The sequence below is a fragment of the Schistocerca gregaria genome, chromosome 9, assembly GCF_023897955.1.
Source record: "Schistocerca gregaria isolate iqSchGreg1 chromosome 9, iqSchGreg1.2, whole genome shotgun sequence".
Classification (NCBI taxonomy): domain Eukaryota; kingdom Metazoa; phylum Arthropoda; class Insecta; order Orthoptera; family Acrididae; genus Schistocerca; species Schistocerca gregaria.
Genome location: NC_064928.1, coordinates 69,111,556 through 69,130,814, shown reverse-complemented (window position 1 = coordinate 69,130,814; position 19,259 = coordinate 69,111,556). Strand labels below are relative to the sequence as shown.

The 19,259-nt window shown below is 45.7% G+C and overlaps 1 protein-coding gene across 1 annotated transcript in view; it reads right to left on the bottom strand.

Moving 5' to 3' along the window:
- Positions 1-19,259, bottom strand: part of LOC126291427 (MHC class II regulatory factor RFX1-like) — a 140,685-nt gene that overhangs the window by 25,940 nt on the left and 95,486 nt on the right. The window contains exons 4-5 of the mRNA XM_049984943.1: positions 12,952-13,171; positions 9,974-10,045 (exon numbers count right to left, since the gene is read on the bottom strand). Of these exons, the coding sequence (XP_049840900.1) occupies positions 9,974-10,045; positions 12,952-13,171 (292 nt within the window). The remainder of the gene's footprint in view (positions 1-9,973; positions 10,046-12,951; positions 13,172-19,259) is intronic.

Sequence of the window (19,259 nt, the reverse complement as noted above, 5' to 3'; positions counted from 1 at the left end):
CTCTTCTGCAAGAAGGAAGTCAGTACCAAGACTAAGTTATCTGTGCACCTTTCAATCTTTCCACCAACTTTGTTGTATGGGAGAGAAAGCTGGGTGGATTCAGGTTACCTTATCAATAAGGTTGAAGTTACGGATATGTAATTAGCTAGGAGGATTGCAGGTGGTGGATGGGTGTCCACAATGAGGAAATCAAAGAAAAACTGGTAATGAACTCTATAGATGTAGCAGTTAGGGCGAACCGGCTTAGATGGTGGGGTCATGTTACACGCATGGGAGAAGCAAGGTTACCCAAGAGACTCATGGGTTCAGCAGTAGAGGGTAGGAGGAGTCGGGGCAGACCAAGGATTCAGTTAAGAATGATTTTGAAGTAACAGGTTTAACATCAGAAGAGGCACCAATGTTAGCACTGAATAGGGGATCATGGAGGAATTTTATAAGGGGGACTATGCTCCAGACTGAAGGCTGAAAGACATAATCAGTCTTAAATGATGATGATGATGATCGGAAATCCGACATACCGATATTTAAAAAATATGTATCGATATACGGCGGTGAAAATATCGACGTACATGCCTATAAAAAAAATGGCTGCACAATGTAAATACACTGGCGGTTTTGGAACTGTATAATTAAGTATTGATTTCTTATGAGATATTCTGTACATCAACAAGGTAGCAGCCTGCCTGTCCCCTTTAGGGCACGAACTGAAAGGAGAGCAATGCACGTTCACGCTTCGCGATAGCCACTTTGTTAAAAACGGTAACTGCATGTAAGTGGCACAATAAAAGGTGTCCGATGGATCCGTCGTTCAGTTTCATCACGTATAGGATTTGCCGGAACACTTCATGTCGACTTCCTTGTTTTTATTTTTTATTTTATTTCTACCAACTCCAGGGATCTAGTAATTGTACCGTCAAAATCGCGTAGTTCAGCTGGACGTTGCAGTTTCTGTTGGCATCGCCGAGCACTGATTACGTCACCATTTCCCCTCACACGCCTCCACCCACTGCAAAGACCAACCTTGTCATTTAGATATTTATTCATTATTTTCAGAAATTGTTTTCGAGGAATGCCTATATGAATAAATAGCACACTACTTGCGTTAAAAATTATTTTTTAACGCAAATGGTGCGCTATTTCTTCACATCGGAAGTCTTGTTATTCCATCGACACCGCCACTCCCTAGTGCCATCCGTGTTCTTCTTTGTGTCACTTATACTTGCTTCATACAGTCAAAGAGTAAGAGTCGACGTGATGAAAGCTCAAACAGTGAAAGCTCACATCTACATCTACATCTACATGACTACTCTGCAATTCACATTTAAGTGCTTGGCAGAGGGTTCATCGAACCACAATCATACTATCTCTCTACTGTTCCACTCCCGAACAGCGAGCGGGAAAAACGAACACCTAAACCTTTCTGTTCGAGCTCTGATTTCTCTTATTTTATTTTGATGATCATTCCTACCTATGTAGGTTGGGCTCAACAAAATATTTTCGCATTCGGAAGAGAAAGTTGGTGACTGAAATTTCGTAAAAAGGTCTCGCCGCGACGAAAAACGTCTATGCTGTAATGACTTCCATCCCAACTCGTGTATCATATCTGCCACACTCTCTCCCCTATAACGCGATAGTACAAAACGAGCTGCCCTTCTTTGCACCCTCTCGATGTCCTCCGTCAATCCCACCTGGTAAGGATCCCACACCGCGCAGCAATATTCTAACAGAGGACGAACGAGTGTAGTGTAAGCTGTCTCTTTGGTGGACTTGTTGCATCTTCTAAGTGTCCTGCCAATGAAACGCAACCTTTGGCTCGCCTTCCCGACAATATTATCTATGTGGTCCTTCCAACTGAAGTTTTTCGTAATTTTAACACCCAGGCACTTAGTTGAATTGACAGCCTTGAGAATTGTACTATTTATCGAGTAATCGAATTCCAACGGATTTCTTTTGGAACTCATGTGGATCATCTCACACTTTTCGTTATTTAGCGTCAACTGCCACCGGACACACCATACAGCAATCTTTTCTAAATCGCTTTGCAACTGATACTGGTCTTCGGATGACCTTACTAGACGGTAAATTACAGCATCATCTGCGAACAGTCTAAGAGAACTGCTCAGATTGTCACCCAGGTCATTTATATAGATCAGAAACAGTAGAGGTCCCAGGACGCTTCCCTGGGGAACACCTGATATCACTTCAGTTTTACTCGATGATTTGCCGTCTATTACTACGAACTGCGACCTTCCTGACAGGAAATCACGAATCCAGTCGCACAACTGAGACGATACCCCATAGCTCCGCAGCTTGATTAGAAGTCGCTTGTGAGGAACGGTGTCAAAAGCTTTCCGGAAATCTAGAAATACGGAATCAACTTGAGATCCCCTGTCGATAGCGGCCATTACTTCGTGCGAATAAAGAGCTAGCTGCGTTGCACAAGAGCGATGTTTTCTGAAGCCATGCTGATTACGTGTCAATAGATCGTTCCCTTCGAGGTGATTCATAATGTTTGAATACAGTATATGCTCCAAAACCCTACTGCAAACCGACGTCAATGATATAGGTCTGTAGTTAAATGGATTACTCCTACTACCCTTCTTGAACACTGGTGCGACCTGCGCTATTTTCCAATCTGTAGGTACAGATCTATCGGTGAGCGAGCGGTTGTATATGAGTGCTAAGTAGGGAGCTGTAGTATCAGCGTAATCTGAAAGGAACCTAATCGGTATACAATCTGGTATCTACTTCTAAGAAACTCATGCTAGCAGATGTTCGTGTTTCAAATTCTGGAATATTCCATTCGTCTTCCCTGGTGAAGGAATTTCGGAAAACTGCGTTCAATAACACAGTGAAAGAAGAATTCAGATGGTTCAAATGGCTCTGAGCACTATGGGACATAACATCCGAGGTCATCAGTCCTCTAGAACTTAGAACTAATTAAACCTAACTAACCGAAGGACAGCACACAGTCCGCAGCTCGTGGTCGTGCGGTAGCGTTCTCGCTTCCCACGCCCGGGTTCGATTCCCGGCGGGGTCAGGGATTTTCTCTGCCTCGTGATAACTGGGTGTTGTGTGATGTCCTTAGGTTAGTTAGGTTTAAGTAGTTCTAAGGTCTAGAACTAGCCATTTGCACCATTTGGCATCACACACATCCATGTCCGAGGCAGAATTCGAACCTGTGACGGTAGCAATCGCGCGGTTCCGGACTGAGGCCCCTAGAACTGCTCGGCTAGCGCGGCCGGCAAAGAAGAATTCTATACTACTACAATTTCAAGACAACAACTTCAAATATTTATCGAAAATTATGAAAAAAATGTAATATCAAATAAAAATATCGGCACTCGATATTGCCATTTTGATATGAATATGTCTGTGGGAAGAATACAACCGATTTATATCTATACTTTTAGGGAATGGTATCGATATGTCGATTAATTACCAACAGCATTAAGTTCAGTGTGTGCGCCTGCGGAGGTTGAGTGACGATCTGCACAGCAGTTGTACATTGCACGTTGGCGGCGATGCAGGGGACACCGCGAAAACGTCGGTTTCCATTGCCTTTCTACATACTTACGGCGTTGATCACTGCTGATTCCTCTGCGTCTTGGGGGCAACTTCCCAATGCAAGGGCAAGAGAGTGTCCTGAATCTCTGTCCGCTCCTACAACAAGGCCGTTGGTTGACTTCTTATGCTAAAAGTCTTTTGTTTCCATTGCGGATGATTTTTATTCAAAATTTTAACAGCGGCAGTGTTTGAACCCATGACCAAGGTCGTTTTGGTTACTAAACAAAGTCACTACACCTTTTTTTGCATTCATTTTTGTTTGTTATTGTTCGTTCATTTGGTCAGGGTGGACGTCACATGATACCCGTTGAAGTTGATTGTTGAACCATTCACTAAGTTTTTTTTATTACTGGCGTCCTCTGTCCCAACATTCTGAGCTACCATGCCGGTATTTCCTTGACCACGCTTGCACATATTTCTCATACAGGGTGTGTAAACGTTCTACTGATTTCAGGGTACCGTGCCTTAATCGGTAAAAAGGGAACATTTGTGTAATCACTTTGTTGTCGTCTGTCCGACATTTAACACCTCTTTCTTTCGGGAACTGGAATAGGTATCAAGTTGAAATTTATATTAAATACTAAGTTCTACAGCTGTCCATTGGGCTACTGATGTTACAAAGATGTCGGTATTTTATGGGATACTGTAGCCACAACAGATGCAATGGAAGTGGTATCCTGTATCATTAACGGTACTACTTTGATTTAAAACATTACAAATACTGTACGGGTTATGATTTTTTCCTGGCGTATACAATTTTCAAACAACTTACGGGCACTGGTACAAATGGCTCTGAGCACCATGGGACTTAACATCTATGGTCATCAGTCCCCTAGAACTCAGAACTACCTAAACCTAACTAACCTAAGGACATCACACACATCCATGCCCGAGGCAGGATTCGAACCTGCGACCGTAGCGGTCGCGCGGTTCCGGACTGAGCGCCTAGAACCGCGAGACCACCGCGGCCGGCTTACGGGAATTCAGCCAGGTAATATTTACAGCGACCGTCGATATTTCTGCGGGAGTACACCCCGCCATTTTCAAGGCACAAACTGCAACGAAAGGCGACTTAAAAGCGAACTTAAAACCTCGATTCATGGAGTAATTCAGGAAAAGATAACGCACAGCTGAACGCTAGCACCTCCAAAGATGACCACAGCCAGAGGTATCGATAGTGAAAGACTGAGAACTAGAAGTGAGGTAACATTGACTCTGTCCCTCTGTTTTTTCTCAAGCGAGAGAGCAAAATTCAAAGCAGAATTTAAACAAAAACCTCCTTCCCTGTTTACAAGGTTGCTCGCTAATTTAATCTCAATTGCCTCCTTAAAAACACTGTCCCAATAGCTGGACGTGCATGCAAATATCTATGTGTTGTTGTATGACATGGGCTGACCAGTATCCAAGCAATGTTCGGCACTACCAGATCCACTTGGGTGCTGTAATCGTGTGTTCCGTTTACGCTCAGTACAGCGGTCCTCCACGGTCCTGATAGTTTGACCACTATAAGCCATGGAACAGCAACAGGGAACAAGATATACACCCGCCTTACGCAAACCAAGATCATCCTTAACAGAGCCCAAAAGCACTCTAATTTTAGATGGAGTTCTGAAAAGCCATTTCACATCGTATTTCCGTAAAATAAGACCGATGGTGTTGGAAATGCTTCCCGCGTAAGGGAAAAAGCCAGCAGACTCAGTCGTCAGCTTCGTATTGTCATCAGTCACCCGATGCACTGTTGGGCGATAGCGCAACACACGTTCAATCTGTCTTTCACTGTGACCATTCTGACGAAATGCAGCTTCAAAATGGGCCATCTCAGCTGCCAAGCTCTCACTGTCGTAAATGACACGTGGCCTGTGTACCAACGTACAAAGTAGCCCTTTAAACCGAGTCGGATTGTGACAACTGTCAGCCTGTAAATACAAGTCAGTGTGAGTACGTTTTCGGTAAACTGCAAGTCCCAATGATCCACCAACCTTCCTCTTAACCAAAACGTGAAGAAAGTGAAGGCAACCATCCTCTTCCGCATCCATCGTAAAACGAATATTCGGGTAGGTCGAGTTCAGATGTTCTAAAAAAGGCATTCATATTCTCCCTACCATGAGGCCAAACAACAAAAGTATCATCAACGTATCTGAAGAAACAGAAAGGTTTCAAAGCACATTCCTCGAAGTCTTCCATAAACAAATTTGCAATTACAGGAGACAACGGGTTACCCACCTGTCTGCTCGTAATGCTGGTCATTGAATAAAAAGTAAGTGGATGTCAACACATTTCGAAAGAGATTTGTCAGTTCAACACCAAATGTAACCTCAATTAACCGCAACGAATGAGAGAGAGGAATCCTAATGAAGAGAGAGACCACATCAAAACTTACTAAAATATCAGACTCATTCAACCGCATTCCCTCTAATCGACGTAAGAAATGAGCTGAGTTCCTGATATGATGTTCACAACGACCAGTATTACGAGCAGACACATAGGGTTGCGATGGGCAGTCCGTTGTCTCCTGTGATTGCAAATTTGTTTATGGAAGATTCCGAGGAATGTGCATTCGAGTCGGCGCCTTTGAAACCCGTCTGTTTCTTCAGATATGTTGATGATATTTTTGTTGTTTGGCCTCATGGTAGGAAGAATATGAATGCCTTTTTAGAACATCTGAACTCGATCCACCCGAACATTCGTTTTACGATGTTGGTGGAAGATGATGGTTGCCATCCTTTTCTTGACGTTTTGGTTAGGAGAAAGGTTGATGGATCAATGGGACATGCAGTTCATCGGAAACGTACTCACACTGACTTGTACTTACAGGCTAATAGTTGTCACAATCTGCCTCAGCGTGAAGGGGTACTTCGTACCTTGGTACACAGGGCACATGTGATTTCCGGCACTGAGACAATTCCAGCTGAGCTGGCCCATCTTGAAGCTACATTTCGTCAGAATGGTGAAAGACAGATTGAACGCCCCTCGGACTATCGACCAACAGTGCATTGGCTGACTGATGATAATACTGAGCCGACACCTAACTCTGCTGCTCTTCTGCCTTACGCGGGAATCACTTTCAACAAAATTGGTCGTATTTTACGGAAATACGATGTGAAATGTGTTTTCCGACCTCATTATGAAAGTAGTGTGCTTTTGGGCTCTGTTATGGATGATTTGGTTTGCGTAAGGCGGGTGTATATCTTGTTCCCTGTTGCTGTTCCATGGCTTATATTGGTCAAACTATCAGGACCGTGGAGGACCGCTGTACTGAGCGTAAACGGCACACACGATTACAGCACCCAAGTGGATCTGGTAGTGCCGAACATTGCTTGGATACTGGTCAGCCCATGTCATACAACAACACATAGATATTTGCATGCACGTCCAGCTATTGGGACAGTGTTTTTAAGGAGGCAATTGAGATTAAATTAGCGAGCAACCTTGTAAACAGGGAAGGAGGTTTTTGTTTAAACTCTGCTCGGAGTCCTGCTCTCTCGCTTGTGCAAAAACAGAGGGACAGAGTGAATGTTACCTCAGCTGCTAGTTCTCAGTCTTCCAGTGTCGATACCTCTGGCTAGTCATCTTTGGTGGGAGTAGTGTTCAGTGCTTTTTAAAGGTTTTAAATTTGCGTGTACATCGCCTTCCGTTGCACTTTTTACCTTGAAAATGGCGGGATGTACTCCTGCCGAAATATCGGCTGTCGCTGTAAATATTACCTGACTGAATTCCCGTAATTTATTTGAAAACTGTACGGATTGTCGGCAAAGATGGTCAGCGTGGTGCTCGGACGGCCTTAAACTTATCTGCGCTGACTGTCAAAGGCATCTTTTCCACAGTGAAAGGTGACTTCACTTCGAGTGTATTTTCTCAGTATGAGAGTACAGGAGGAAGATCTGTTTAATTTGTTAAACACCGTTCAAGATCCGAGGTCGCACAAAATATTTTTATGCAAGACAGCCGGTTTCAACTGTCTTAGCTGTCATATTCAGGTCTTAACGTATTTTAGTAAAACAGCGTAAAAAGAATATATTTTACTAAAAAACTTTTTAACACCCGAAGATAACAGCTAAGATTGTTGTCTTGCATAAAAAATATTTTTTGCGATCTTGGCTTTTGAATGGTGTTTGACATCACTTCATCGTATCTCAGCCAATTTGCTCGAAATATTTGTGAATTACATACAGTAACCTTCCTCGTAAGTCACTCTACCGCTTACTGAATACCATGTCAAAATACTTACAGTACTTCCTGAGATTTTTGACAGACTATGAATGCAAGTTTGTAGTGACAAAGTAATGTCTTTGTATATTGTATGATTATAAAGTAAATGTTTCCGGAATTTTCCCTTTGTTTGTACTGTAAAACCTTGCCTGTTTCCAAGTTTCATGGTTCTAGGTCAGCTGGAAGTACCCTATTGCTTTTGAAGAACGAGTTTGCGACTGTCAAAAAATTGCCGCATCTTTCGATTTCCTTAACTTATAATCTACACTGCTAAGGAACCATATATGTTAGTAAATTGCATAAATTTAATCTTGATACCTCTACCCCTTCCTGTTCAGTCAGATGGACACATGATCAACAAAGTGATCTGATAATGGTTCCGCTCTTACAAACTGCCTGGAAAAGTGTTTAAGAGTATCAGAAATTCGATTATCCGCGCAATACATAAAGTAAAGGAATTCTTCTGCCTTGCAAGCGAAATATCAATACGAAGATGCGGGAATATCTTCACTTTTGCTGTACTGTCGTCCTTAAGTTTGATGCCGAACTACTCAACATAATCAGCTACCACTCATCATTACCAACTACAAGTGACTTAAAAACTGTGAAATATTCGTACCTACGCGAAGAATGCAGCAATATTTGAATCATATGACGTTAAATGAAATAAATTACTGAGTTGATTAATGCTTTAGTTTTATGTGATCAGCGATATACACTCCTGGAAATTGAAATAAGAACACCGTGAATTCATTGTCCCAGGAAGGAGAAACTTTATTGACACATTCCTGGGGTCAGATACATCACATGATCACACTGACAGAACCACTGACACATAGGCACAGGCAACAGAGCATGCACAATGTCGGCAATAGTACAGTGTATATCCACCTTTCGCAGCAATGCAGGCTGCTATTCTCCCATGGAGACGATCGTAGAGATGCTGGATGTAGTCCTGTGGAACGGCTTGCCATGCCATTTCCACCTGGCGCCTCAGTTGGAGCAGCGTTCGTGCTGGACGTGCAGACCGCGTGAGACGACGCTTCATCCAGTCCCAAACATGCTCAATGGGGGACAGATGCGGAGATCTTGCTGGCCAGGGTAGTTGACTTACACCTTCTAGAGCACGTTGGGTGGCACGGGATACATGCGGACGTGCTTTGTCCTGTTGGAACAGCAAGTTCCCCTGCCGGTCTAGGAATGGTAGAACGATGGGTTCGATGACGGTTTGGGTGTACCGTGCACTATTCATTGTCCCCTCGACGAGCACCAGGGGTGTACGGCCAGTGTAGGAGATCGCTTCCCACACCATGATGCCGGGTGTTGGCCCTGTGTGCCTCGGTCGTATGCAGTCCTGATTGTGGCGCTCACCTGCACGGAGCCAAACACGCATACGACCATCATTGGCACCAAGGCAGAAGCGACTCTCATCGCTGAAGACGACACGTCTCCATTCGTCCCTCCATTCACGCCTGTCGCGACACCACTGGAGGCGGGCTGCACGATGTTGGGGCGTGAGCGGAAGACGGCCTAACGGTGTGCGGGACCGTAGCCCAGCTTCATGGAGACGGTTGCGAATGGTCCTCGCCGATACCCCAGGAGCAACAGTGTCCCTAATTTGCTGGGAAGTGGCGGTGCGGTCCCCTACGGCACTGCGTAGGATCCTACGGTCTTGGTGTGCATCCGTGCGTCGCTGCGGTCCGGTCCCACGTCGACGGGCACGTGCACCTTCCGCCGACCACTGGCGACAACATCGATGTACTGTGGCGACCTCACGCCCCACGTGTTGAGCAATTCGGCGGTACGTCCACCCGGCCTCCCGCATGCCCACTATACGCCCTCGCTCAAAGTCCGTCAACTGCACATACGGTTCACGTCCACGCTGTCGCGGCATGCTACCAGTGTTAAAGACTACGATGGAGCTCCGTATGCCACGGCAAACTGGCTGACACTGATGGCGGCGGTGCACAAATGCTGCGCAGCTAGCGCCATTCGACGGCCAACACCGCGTTTCCTGGTGCGTCCGCTGTGCCGTGCGTGTGATCATTGCTTGTACAGCCCTCTCGCAGTGTCCGGAGCAAGTATGGTGGGTCTGACACACCGGTGTCAATGTGTTCTTTTTTCCATTTCCAGGAGTGTATTACACTAGCTGTTTCAGACGTGAATCGTGTGTAACATATTACAGTGTTTAACATACCTGGCCACTCCAATCTTCTTTCTGCCATGATGTTTCTTCCCGACAGTGCTTGGAACTACCACCTCAGGAAAGCTGCAAACGAAATACAGGGCAAAGTAACAGTTAAATTTTGGTAAAGCAGTTTTGAGGACTCGAATGTTTATAAAAACTACTAGCTGACGAACCAGGCAATTCATTTTGCCAATTTATATTAGAGACAAAAGCAAAAAATGAACTGTGTCTGCAGAGTAATATCGAGATAATTGCAATTACATGTATTCGTGAAAACACATTTGAAATTATGAAACAGCCTGACAGAGAACTGTACATAATGTACAAATGTGTAAGTAATCCAAATTAAGAAACATCTCATGCAAAATACAAATTCTCTGTGAGGTTTATTTAACTCAGAAATTGATTACAAATATCATGCACCAGTTTTTTATGCACTTGAGTGTTTATGATGTTACATCACCTGGCCTTTGTGTCACATGGTGATATAATTTTGTAGGCACATTCAGAGACATATGTGGGTATTGTCTGCAAAATGTGTCGCAAACAGAGTTAGTAGTAAAAAAGAGATAATGTGGCAGTTTTCAGGTATCTCAGAGTTTATGACGTCATATCTACTGAGCTACGAGGACTATTCGGCAAGTAAGGTGCGACCTGTTTTCGAAATGGAAAACACAGTGAAAATAACTGTTTGATTTGCGACAGTTAGCTACACCTTCCATCTGCTTTTCCACATAGTCAGCGCTCCGACTTAAACATCTGTCGTAACGGAGTACCAACTTTGGAACACCCTCTCATAGATGGCGGCCTCCTGTGCTTTCCGACACTTCCCTGCGCCTGTCTACAGCCCATTCTCTGTGCCACAATGATGTCTTCATAGCCAGCTGTTCACCTAAGCGGAAATGATCATCAGAGGGAGCCAAGTCCGCGCCGTATGGTGAGTGAGCAAACACTTCCCATCGAAAACGCTGCAAGAGCTTGCTCATTGCCCCTGTCACGAGGAAGGAAATTTGTGACAGTTACGTTATGTGGGGTTTCATGAAATCAGGCGAAATCTCTCGGCAGGCGCTCGTGCTTGGTGGAAGATTTTATTTCTTATGCATCTTTAAGGGCTCGGTAATCGCTCACAAGTGGAAAGAGGGACGTGATGTACAGGCATACTAGAGACACTGTCCAACACATCTGTGCAAAGTTTTATTGGCTTTTTACTGTGGTTTCCATTTCTCACCCGATCGGACGTTACTTTCCGAATAGCCCTCGCATACTATGTGATCAAACGTATCCTGACACCCCAAAAAACATACGTTTTTCATATTAGGAGCATTGTGCTGCCACCTACTGCCAGGTACTCCACATCAGTGACCTCAGTAGTCATCAGACGTCGTGAGAGAGCCTGCAGAACTCACCGACTTCGAATGTGGTCAGGTGATTGGGTGTCACTTGTGTCATACGTCTGTACCTAAGATTTCCACACTCCTAAAAATCCCTAAGTTCACTGTTTCCGATCTGATAGTGAAGTGGAAACGTGAAGGGCCACGTACAGCACAAAAATGTAGAGGCAGACCTAGTCTGTTGACTGACAGAGACCGCTGACAGTTAAGGAGGGTCCTAATGTGTAATAGGCAGGACCCAGACCATCACACAGGAATTCCAAACTGCATCAGGATCCACTGCAAGTACTATAACAGTTACGCAGGAGGTGAGAAACTTTGGATTTCATGGTCGAGTGGCTGTTCATATGCCACACATCACATCGGAAAATGCCAAACGACGCCTCGCTTGGTGTAAGGAGCGTGAAGATTGGACAATTGCACAGTGGAAAAACGTTGTGTGGAGTGACGAATCACGGTACACAATGCGGCGATCCGATGGCAGGGTGTGGGTATGGCGAATGACCGGTGAACGTCATCTGCCAGCATGTGTGTGCCAACAGTAAAATTCATAGGTGGTGTTATGGTGTGGCAGTGTTTCTCATGGAGGGAGCTTGCAACCCTTGTTTTACGTGGCACTATTGCAGCACAGACCTACATTGATGTTTCAAGCATCTCCTTGCATCCAATAGGTGAAGAGCAATTCGGAGATGGCCATTGAATCTTTGAACACGATCGAGCAACTGTTGATAATGCACTGCCTATGGCAGAGTGGTTACACGACGATAATATCCCTGTAATGGACTGACCTGCACAGAGTCCTTTTGCATGTTATGGAACTCGGACTGCGTGCCAGGCCTCACCGACCGACACCTCTCCTCAGTGCTGCACACCGTGAAGAATGGGCTGCCATTCCCCAAGAAACCTTTCAGCACCTGATTGAACACATGCCTGCGAGAGTGGAAGCTGTCATCAGGGCTAAGGGTGGCCTTTAATAATGCACACTGTTTGTCATAGCGCAGTTGATGTGGCATTGCAATTAAGATATTGCAGCCGGCCGCGGTGGTTAAGGGGTTCTAGGCGCTTCAGTCCAGAACCGCACGACTGCTACGTTCGCAGGTTCGAATCCTGCCTCGGGCATGGATGTGTGCGATGTCCTTAGGTTAGTTAGGTTTAAGTAGTTCTAAGTTCTAGGGGACTGATGACCACAGCTGTTAAGTCCCATAGTGCTCAGAGCCATTTGAACCATTTTTTTTTATCTTAAATATTGTGTGTGTCCTTCGTGATAGATATTGTTTGTCATAATAGATTTGAGTATGGCAATTATGTCTCATATATCATTATGTGCGTTTGTAATGGTGCAATAAATGTATGATTGTCATCTCTATTTTTGGCGCCCTTCATGCCTCCTTTCTTGTCCCTATTGCTACGCTATCGTTTTACTTGTGTTGGTAAGCCACAACAAGAGTTTTTGTATAAAACACATTTTATATACCGTGATTTCCAAGATACTCCCACTAAACTTAATGTGCCAAATTATCTTTGGGGTTGTGTTTTATCCCTTAAAAGTGAAATCACAGACGGACGTGTCCCCTTGTGAGGTAACGTGTCACGCACCTGCCGGCCGGCTGCTCGTACAGGTAGGGGAAGGCGCCGCCGCCGCCCCCGCCGCCCCCGCCGCCCCCGCCGCCCCTGGCGCCCACCACCACCACCGCCTGCGTCCCCGACGCGTCCTCCTCGAAGCGGACCGGCTTGCCGCTCACCTTGGGCTCGCCCCACACTGCCGGGAAGTCGGCGTCCTGCTGCTGCTGCTGCTGCTGCTCCAGCCCTGCAAAGTCTGAACCCACACGCATTCTCTGCTTTCTGAAAACTCACCCCACTCTCACACTAAAGTATGTCGTACATCTACAAAACAGTGCCGGTAATCTTTTAAAATTCTTTGCTCTAATAAAGCAACTTTAAAGATACTACACCTACAAGAAATGCAGATGATAAACAGGTATTCATTGGATAAATATATTATATTACAACTGACATGTGACTACATTTTTAGGCATATTGGGTGCATAGATCCTGAGAAATCAGTACCCAGAATAACCACCTCTGGCCGTAATAACGGCCTTGATATTCCTGTGCATTGAGTCAAACAGAGCTTGGATGGCGTGTACAGGTACAGCTGCCCATGCAGCTTCAACACGATACCACAGTTCATCAAGAGTAGTGACTGGCGTATTGTGAGGAGCTAGTTGCTCGGCCACCATTGACCAGACGTTTTCAAACATTTTCTGTATCCAGAAAGGCCCATACCTGCAAAATGCGGTCGTGCTTTATCCTGCTGAAATGTAGGGTTTCGCAGGAATCGAATGAAGCGTACAGCCACGGGTCGTAACACATCTGAAATGTAACGTCCACTGTTCAAAGTGCCGCCAATGCGAACAAGAGGTGACCGAGACGTGTAACCAATGGCACCCCATACCATCACGCTGGGTGATACGCCAGTATGGTGATGGCTAATACACGCTTCCAGTGTGCGTTCACCGCGATGTCACCAAACACGGATGCGACCATCGTGATGCTGTAAGCAGAACCTGGATTCATAAAAAAAATGACATTTTGCCCTTCGTGCACCCAGGTTCATCGTTGAGAACACCATCGCAGGCGATCCTCTCTGTGATGCGGCGTCAAGGGTAACCGCAGCCACGGTCTCCAAGCTGATAGTCCATGCTGCTGCAAACGTCGTCGAACTGTTCGTACAGATGGTTGTTGTCTTGAAACGTCCCCATCTGTTGACTCAGGCATACAAACGTGGCTGCACGATCCGCTACAGCCGCGCGGATAAGGTGCCTGTCACTGCTAGTGATGCGAGGCCGTTGGGATCCAGCACGGCTTTCCGTATTACCCTTCTGAACCTACCGATTCCATATTCTGCTAACAGTCATTGGATCTCGACCAACACGAGCAGCAATGTCGCTGTACGATATTGGCTACAATTTGGGTGCAAGTCTAATGGTAAGCATTTCTCCTCCTTACACGAGGTATCACAACAACGTTTCACCAGGCAACGCCAGTCAACTGCTGTTTGTGTATGAGAAATCAGTTGGAAACTTTCCTCATGTCAGCACGTTGTACGTGTCGCTACCGGCGCCAACCGTGTGTGAATCGTCTGAAAAACTAATCATTTGCATATCACAGCATCTTCCTATCGCGTCTGTAGCACGTCATCTTCTTGGTGTAGCTATTTTAATGTCCAGTAGCGTAGTTTATAAAGTATAACTTGACAAGGAAATCGATTAGCAGCTAGATGACGCTCAGTTTGACTTTCGGTCAGGAGAGAGGCAATTCTGACGCTGCAGTTGATAACTGAAGCGAGAGTTAAGAAAAAAAATCAGTAAACATACATTGTATTTGACGGTATAGACAATATAAAACTATAATTTTATTCATGTCTGTAATTTTTAGCAACTGTAGTATGTATTGTTCAGAATAAATATACCGGGTGATAAAAAAGACAGTATAAATTTGAAAACTTAATAACCCACGGTATAATGTAGATAGAGAGATAAAAATTGACACACATGCTTGGAATGACATGGGGTTTTATTAGAGCCACCCCGTATCGCTAGACGCGTCAAAGATCTCTTGCGCGCTTCGTGTGCTCAGCCGCCACTTTCCTCATGCTTGGCCTCCCAGGTCCCCAGACCTCAGTCCGTGCGATTATTGGCTTTGGGGTTACCGTAAGTCGCAAGTGTATCGTAATCAACCGTCATCTCTAGGGATGCTGAAACACAATATCCGACGCCAATACCTCATCATATCTCCGGACATGCTTTACAGTGCTGTTAACAACATTATTCCTCGACTGTTGAGGAATTATGGTGGACATATCGAGCATCTCCTGTAAACAACATCAGCTTTGCTCTGTCTTACTTTGTTACACTAATTATTGCTATTCTTATCAGATGAAGCGCCACCTGTCGGACATTTTTTGAACTTTTGTATTTTTTTGGTTCTAATAAATCCCCATGTCATTCCCAGCATGTGGGTCAATTTGTACCCCTATCTACATTTTCCGCGATTTATTCAGTTTTCAAATTTATACTGACTTAATGATCACCCGTTATTTTTATAATGCTTTACCATTTTCGACAAATTAATTTTGTTATCTTCAGAAGCTTAGCCTTGTTTTACAAGTCGAAAAGCAATGAACACACGCACGGCACAGCGGACACACCAGGAACCGCGGTGTTGGCCGTCGAATGGCGCTAGCTGCGCAGCATTTGTGCACCGCCGCCGTCAGTGTCAGCCAGTTCGCCGTGGCATACGAAGCTCCATCGCAGTCTTTAACACTGGTAGCATGCCGCGACAGCGTGGACGTGAACCGTATGTGCAGTTGACGGACTTTGAGCGAGGGCGTATAGTGGGCATGCGAGAGGCCGGGTGGACGTACCGCCGAATTGCTCAACACGTGGGGCGTGAGGTCTCCACAGTACATCGATGTTGTCGCCAGTGGTCGGCGGAAGGTGCACGTGCCCGTCGACCTGGGACCGGACCGCAGCGACGCACGGATGCACGCCAAGACCGTAGGATCCTACGCAGTGCCGTAGGGGACCGCACCGCCACTTCCCAACATATTAGAGACACTGTTGCTCCTGGGGTATCGGCGAGGACCATTCGCAACCGTCTCCATGAAGCTGGGCTACGGTCCCGCACACCGTTAGGCCGTCTTCCGCTCACGCCCCAACATCGTGCAGCCCGCCTCCAGTGGTGTCGCGACAGGCGTGAATGGAGGGACGAATGGAGACGTGTCGTCTTCAGCGATGAGAGTCGCTTCTGCCTTGGTGCCAATGATGGTCGTATGCGTGTTTGGCGCCGTGCAGGTGAGCGCCACAATCAGGACTGCATACGACCGAGGCACACAGGGCCAACACCCGGCATCATGGTGTGGGGAGCGATCTCCTACACTGGCCGTACACCTCTGGTGATCGTCGAGGGGACACTGAATAGTGCACGGTACATCCAAACCGTCATCGAACCCATCGTTCTACCATTCCTAGACCGGCAAGGGAACTTGCTGTTCCAACAGGACAATGCACGTCCGCATGTATCCCGTGCCACCCAACGTGCTCTAGAAGGTGTAAGTCAACTACCCTGGCCAGCAAGATCTCCGGATCTGTCCCCCATTGAGCATGTTTGGGACTGGATGAAGCGTCGTCTCACGTGGTCTGCACGTCCAGCACGAACGCTGGTCCAACTGAGGCGCCAGGTGGAAATGGCATGGCAAGCCGTTCCACAGGACTACATCCAGCATCTCTACGATCGTCTCCATTGGAGAATAGCAGCCTGCATTGCTGCGAAAGGTGGATATACACTGTACTAGTGCCGACATTGTGCATGCTCTGTTGCCTGTGTCTATGTGCCTGTGGTCCTGTCAGTGTGATCATGTGATGTATCTGACCCCAGGAATATATATATATATATATATATATATATATATATATATATATATATATATATATATATATATATATATATATTGCATGTATTTATTTTAATCACTGATTATGCTTGTACGAGGGTTGGAACTTCAATAGTGGCAACTATTTATTTACAGCTCGTACAAAATAGATACGTGTTTCAAAGTTTTACTGTCCTTCAGAGTAGTCACCAGCATTGTGTATAACCTGTTGCCAGCGATGTGGAAGTCGTAGGATACTCTTAGCAGTACCAGTTGTGTTGACAGTTCTAGCAGCGCGGTCTACTGCCCGACGGATTTGTAGCAGTTCTGAAGCGAATGCCGTGAATTGTTTCCTTCAGCTTAGAAATCGAGTACTTACGAGGGCTTAAGGTAGGGGAGTGCTGAAGATGGTGTAGCACTTAGTAGCCCCATCAGTCAAACCTATCAGTAACAGCTTCCACTGTACGTACTTGAGCATTGTCCTGCAAAATAACTGTCAGGTCCTGCAGAGAGTATCTTCACTGCTGTCTATAATCTAGTCGTAGGTTGTATTCCAAAAATGAACAGCATAGAGAGCGAATTTTATTCTAAAAGGCAATACAAAATCGCGTAACATATTCGAAATTCTGAGGAAAAATAAGGAAAAGAGGATAATATTTAATATGTACCACAACCCAGAAGGAACAACGACATTGGAAGAGCAAGAATGAAGTGTTCACATTGAAAAGGTGTAAGGCAGTAATTCAGGCTTCTGCTCCTACGCCGCTCGGTCTGGAGCGCATTGTCATTGACCGCGCTGGTCCCCTCGTCATAGGTTCGAGTCCATCCTCGGGCATGGGTGTGTGGGTTGTCCTTAGCGTAAGTTAGTTTAAGAACTGTGTAAGCTTAGGGACCGACGATCTCAGCAGTTGGGTCCCATATCTTTCCACACAGAAAAAAAAATCTTCTCCTACTGTTCAATCTATACAACGGAGAGGCAACGAAGGAAATAAAAAGTTTAAGAAGGGGGGGGGGGGGGAGATGAGAATTCAGGGTGAAACTACTATCTCCAATGAAAGCGAAGGAGAATTACAAGTGAGCCGTGGCGCCATTGAGTTAGTAGACCCGTCTGGCACCAATGGCTCAGGAGTAGTATCAATTGACCCTCTTGCGGCCCCATTGCCAACATCTGTGAGGAAGAGTTCGTATCTGTGGGTTGTGTGCTCAGAAGGTCTTTGCTTGCAGGTGTATGTACGGGTTCGCTGACGCGAGAGGGGAGGCACGATGTTTGTGATTGGCGGTAACGTCGCGATAAGAGGTGGTCAAGAAGGCTAGGAAAGTATTCTTACTAGAAAGAGCACATAAGCAGTTGTTAGCATCCCACTTAGTAAATGAATCGACTTCATTTACTTCCGGTACGATGGACGTGGAAGAATTATGGGCAAATCTTACACATATTGTAAATCACGCATTGGACAAGTATATGCCGAAAAAGTGGGTTACGGACGGAAAAGACCCACCGTGGTTTAACAGCGCAATTCGGAGAATGCTCAGGAAGCAAAGGCAGTTGCGGTACAGGAAAGATCGGGAGAATGAGGACAGGCAAACGTTAGTAGAGATTCGTGCTGCTGTAAAAAGAGCGATGCGCGAAGCATTCAACCACTACCACCGTCATACCTTAGCAAAAGATCTTGCTGAAAATCCAAGGAAATTCTGGTCTTACGTAAAATATGTAAGCGGGTCGAAGGCTTCCATCCAGTCACTCACTGATCAGTCTGGCCTGGCAACGAAAGACAGCAAAACGAAAGCCGAAATTTCAAAGTTAGCATTTGAGAAATCTTTCACGCAGGAGGATCGTACAAACATACCTCCGTTACAGTCTCTTACAGATTTCCGTATAGAAGACATTGTGATAGACATCCCTGGGGTTGTAAAGCAGCTGAATGGGTTGAAAATAAATAAATCGCCATGTCCTGATGGGATTCCAATTCGGTTTTACAGAGAGTACTCTACTGCGTTGGCTCCTTACTTAGCTTGCATTTATCGTGATTCTCTTGCGCAACGCAAAGTCCCGAGCGACTGGAAAAAAGCGCTGGTGACGCCTTTATATAAGAAGGGTAGAAGGACGGATGCTCAAAATTACAGACCAATGTCCTTAAAATCGGTTTGTTGCAGGATTCTCGAACATATCCTCAGTTCGAATATAATGAATTTCCTTGAGACAGAGAAGTTGCTGTCCATGCATCAGCACTGCTTTAGAAAGCATCGCTCCTGCGAAACGCAACGCGCACTTCTTGCGAACCATGGACGAAGGGTATCAGACGGATGCCATATTCCTTGACTTCCAGAAAGCGTTTGACTCGGTGCCCCACTGCAGACTCCTAAGGTACGAGCATTAGGATTGGTTCCCAAGTATGTGAGTCGCTCGAAGACTTCTTAAGCAATAGAACCCAGTACGTTGTCCTCGATGGTGAGTGTTCATCGGAGGTGA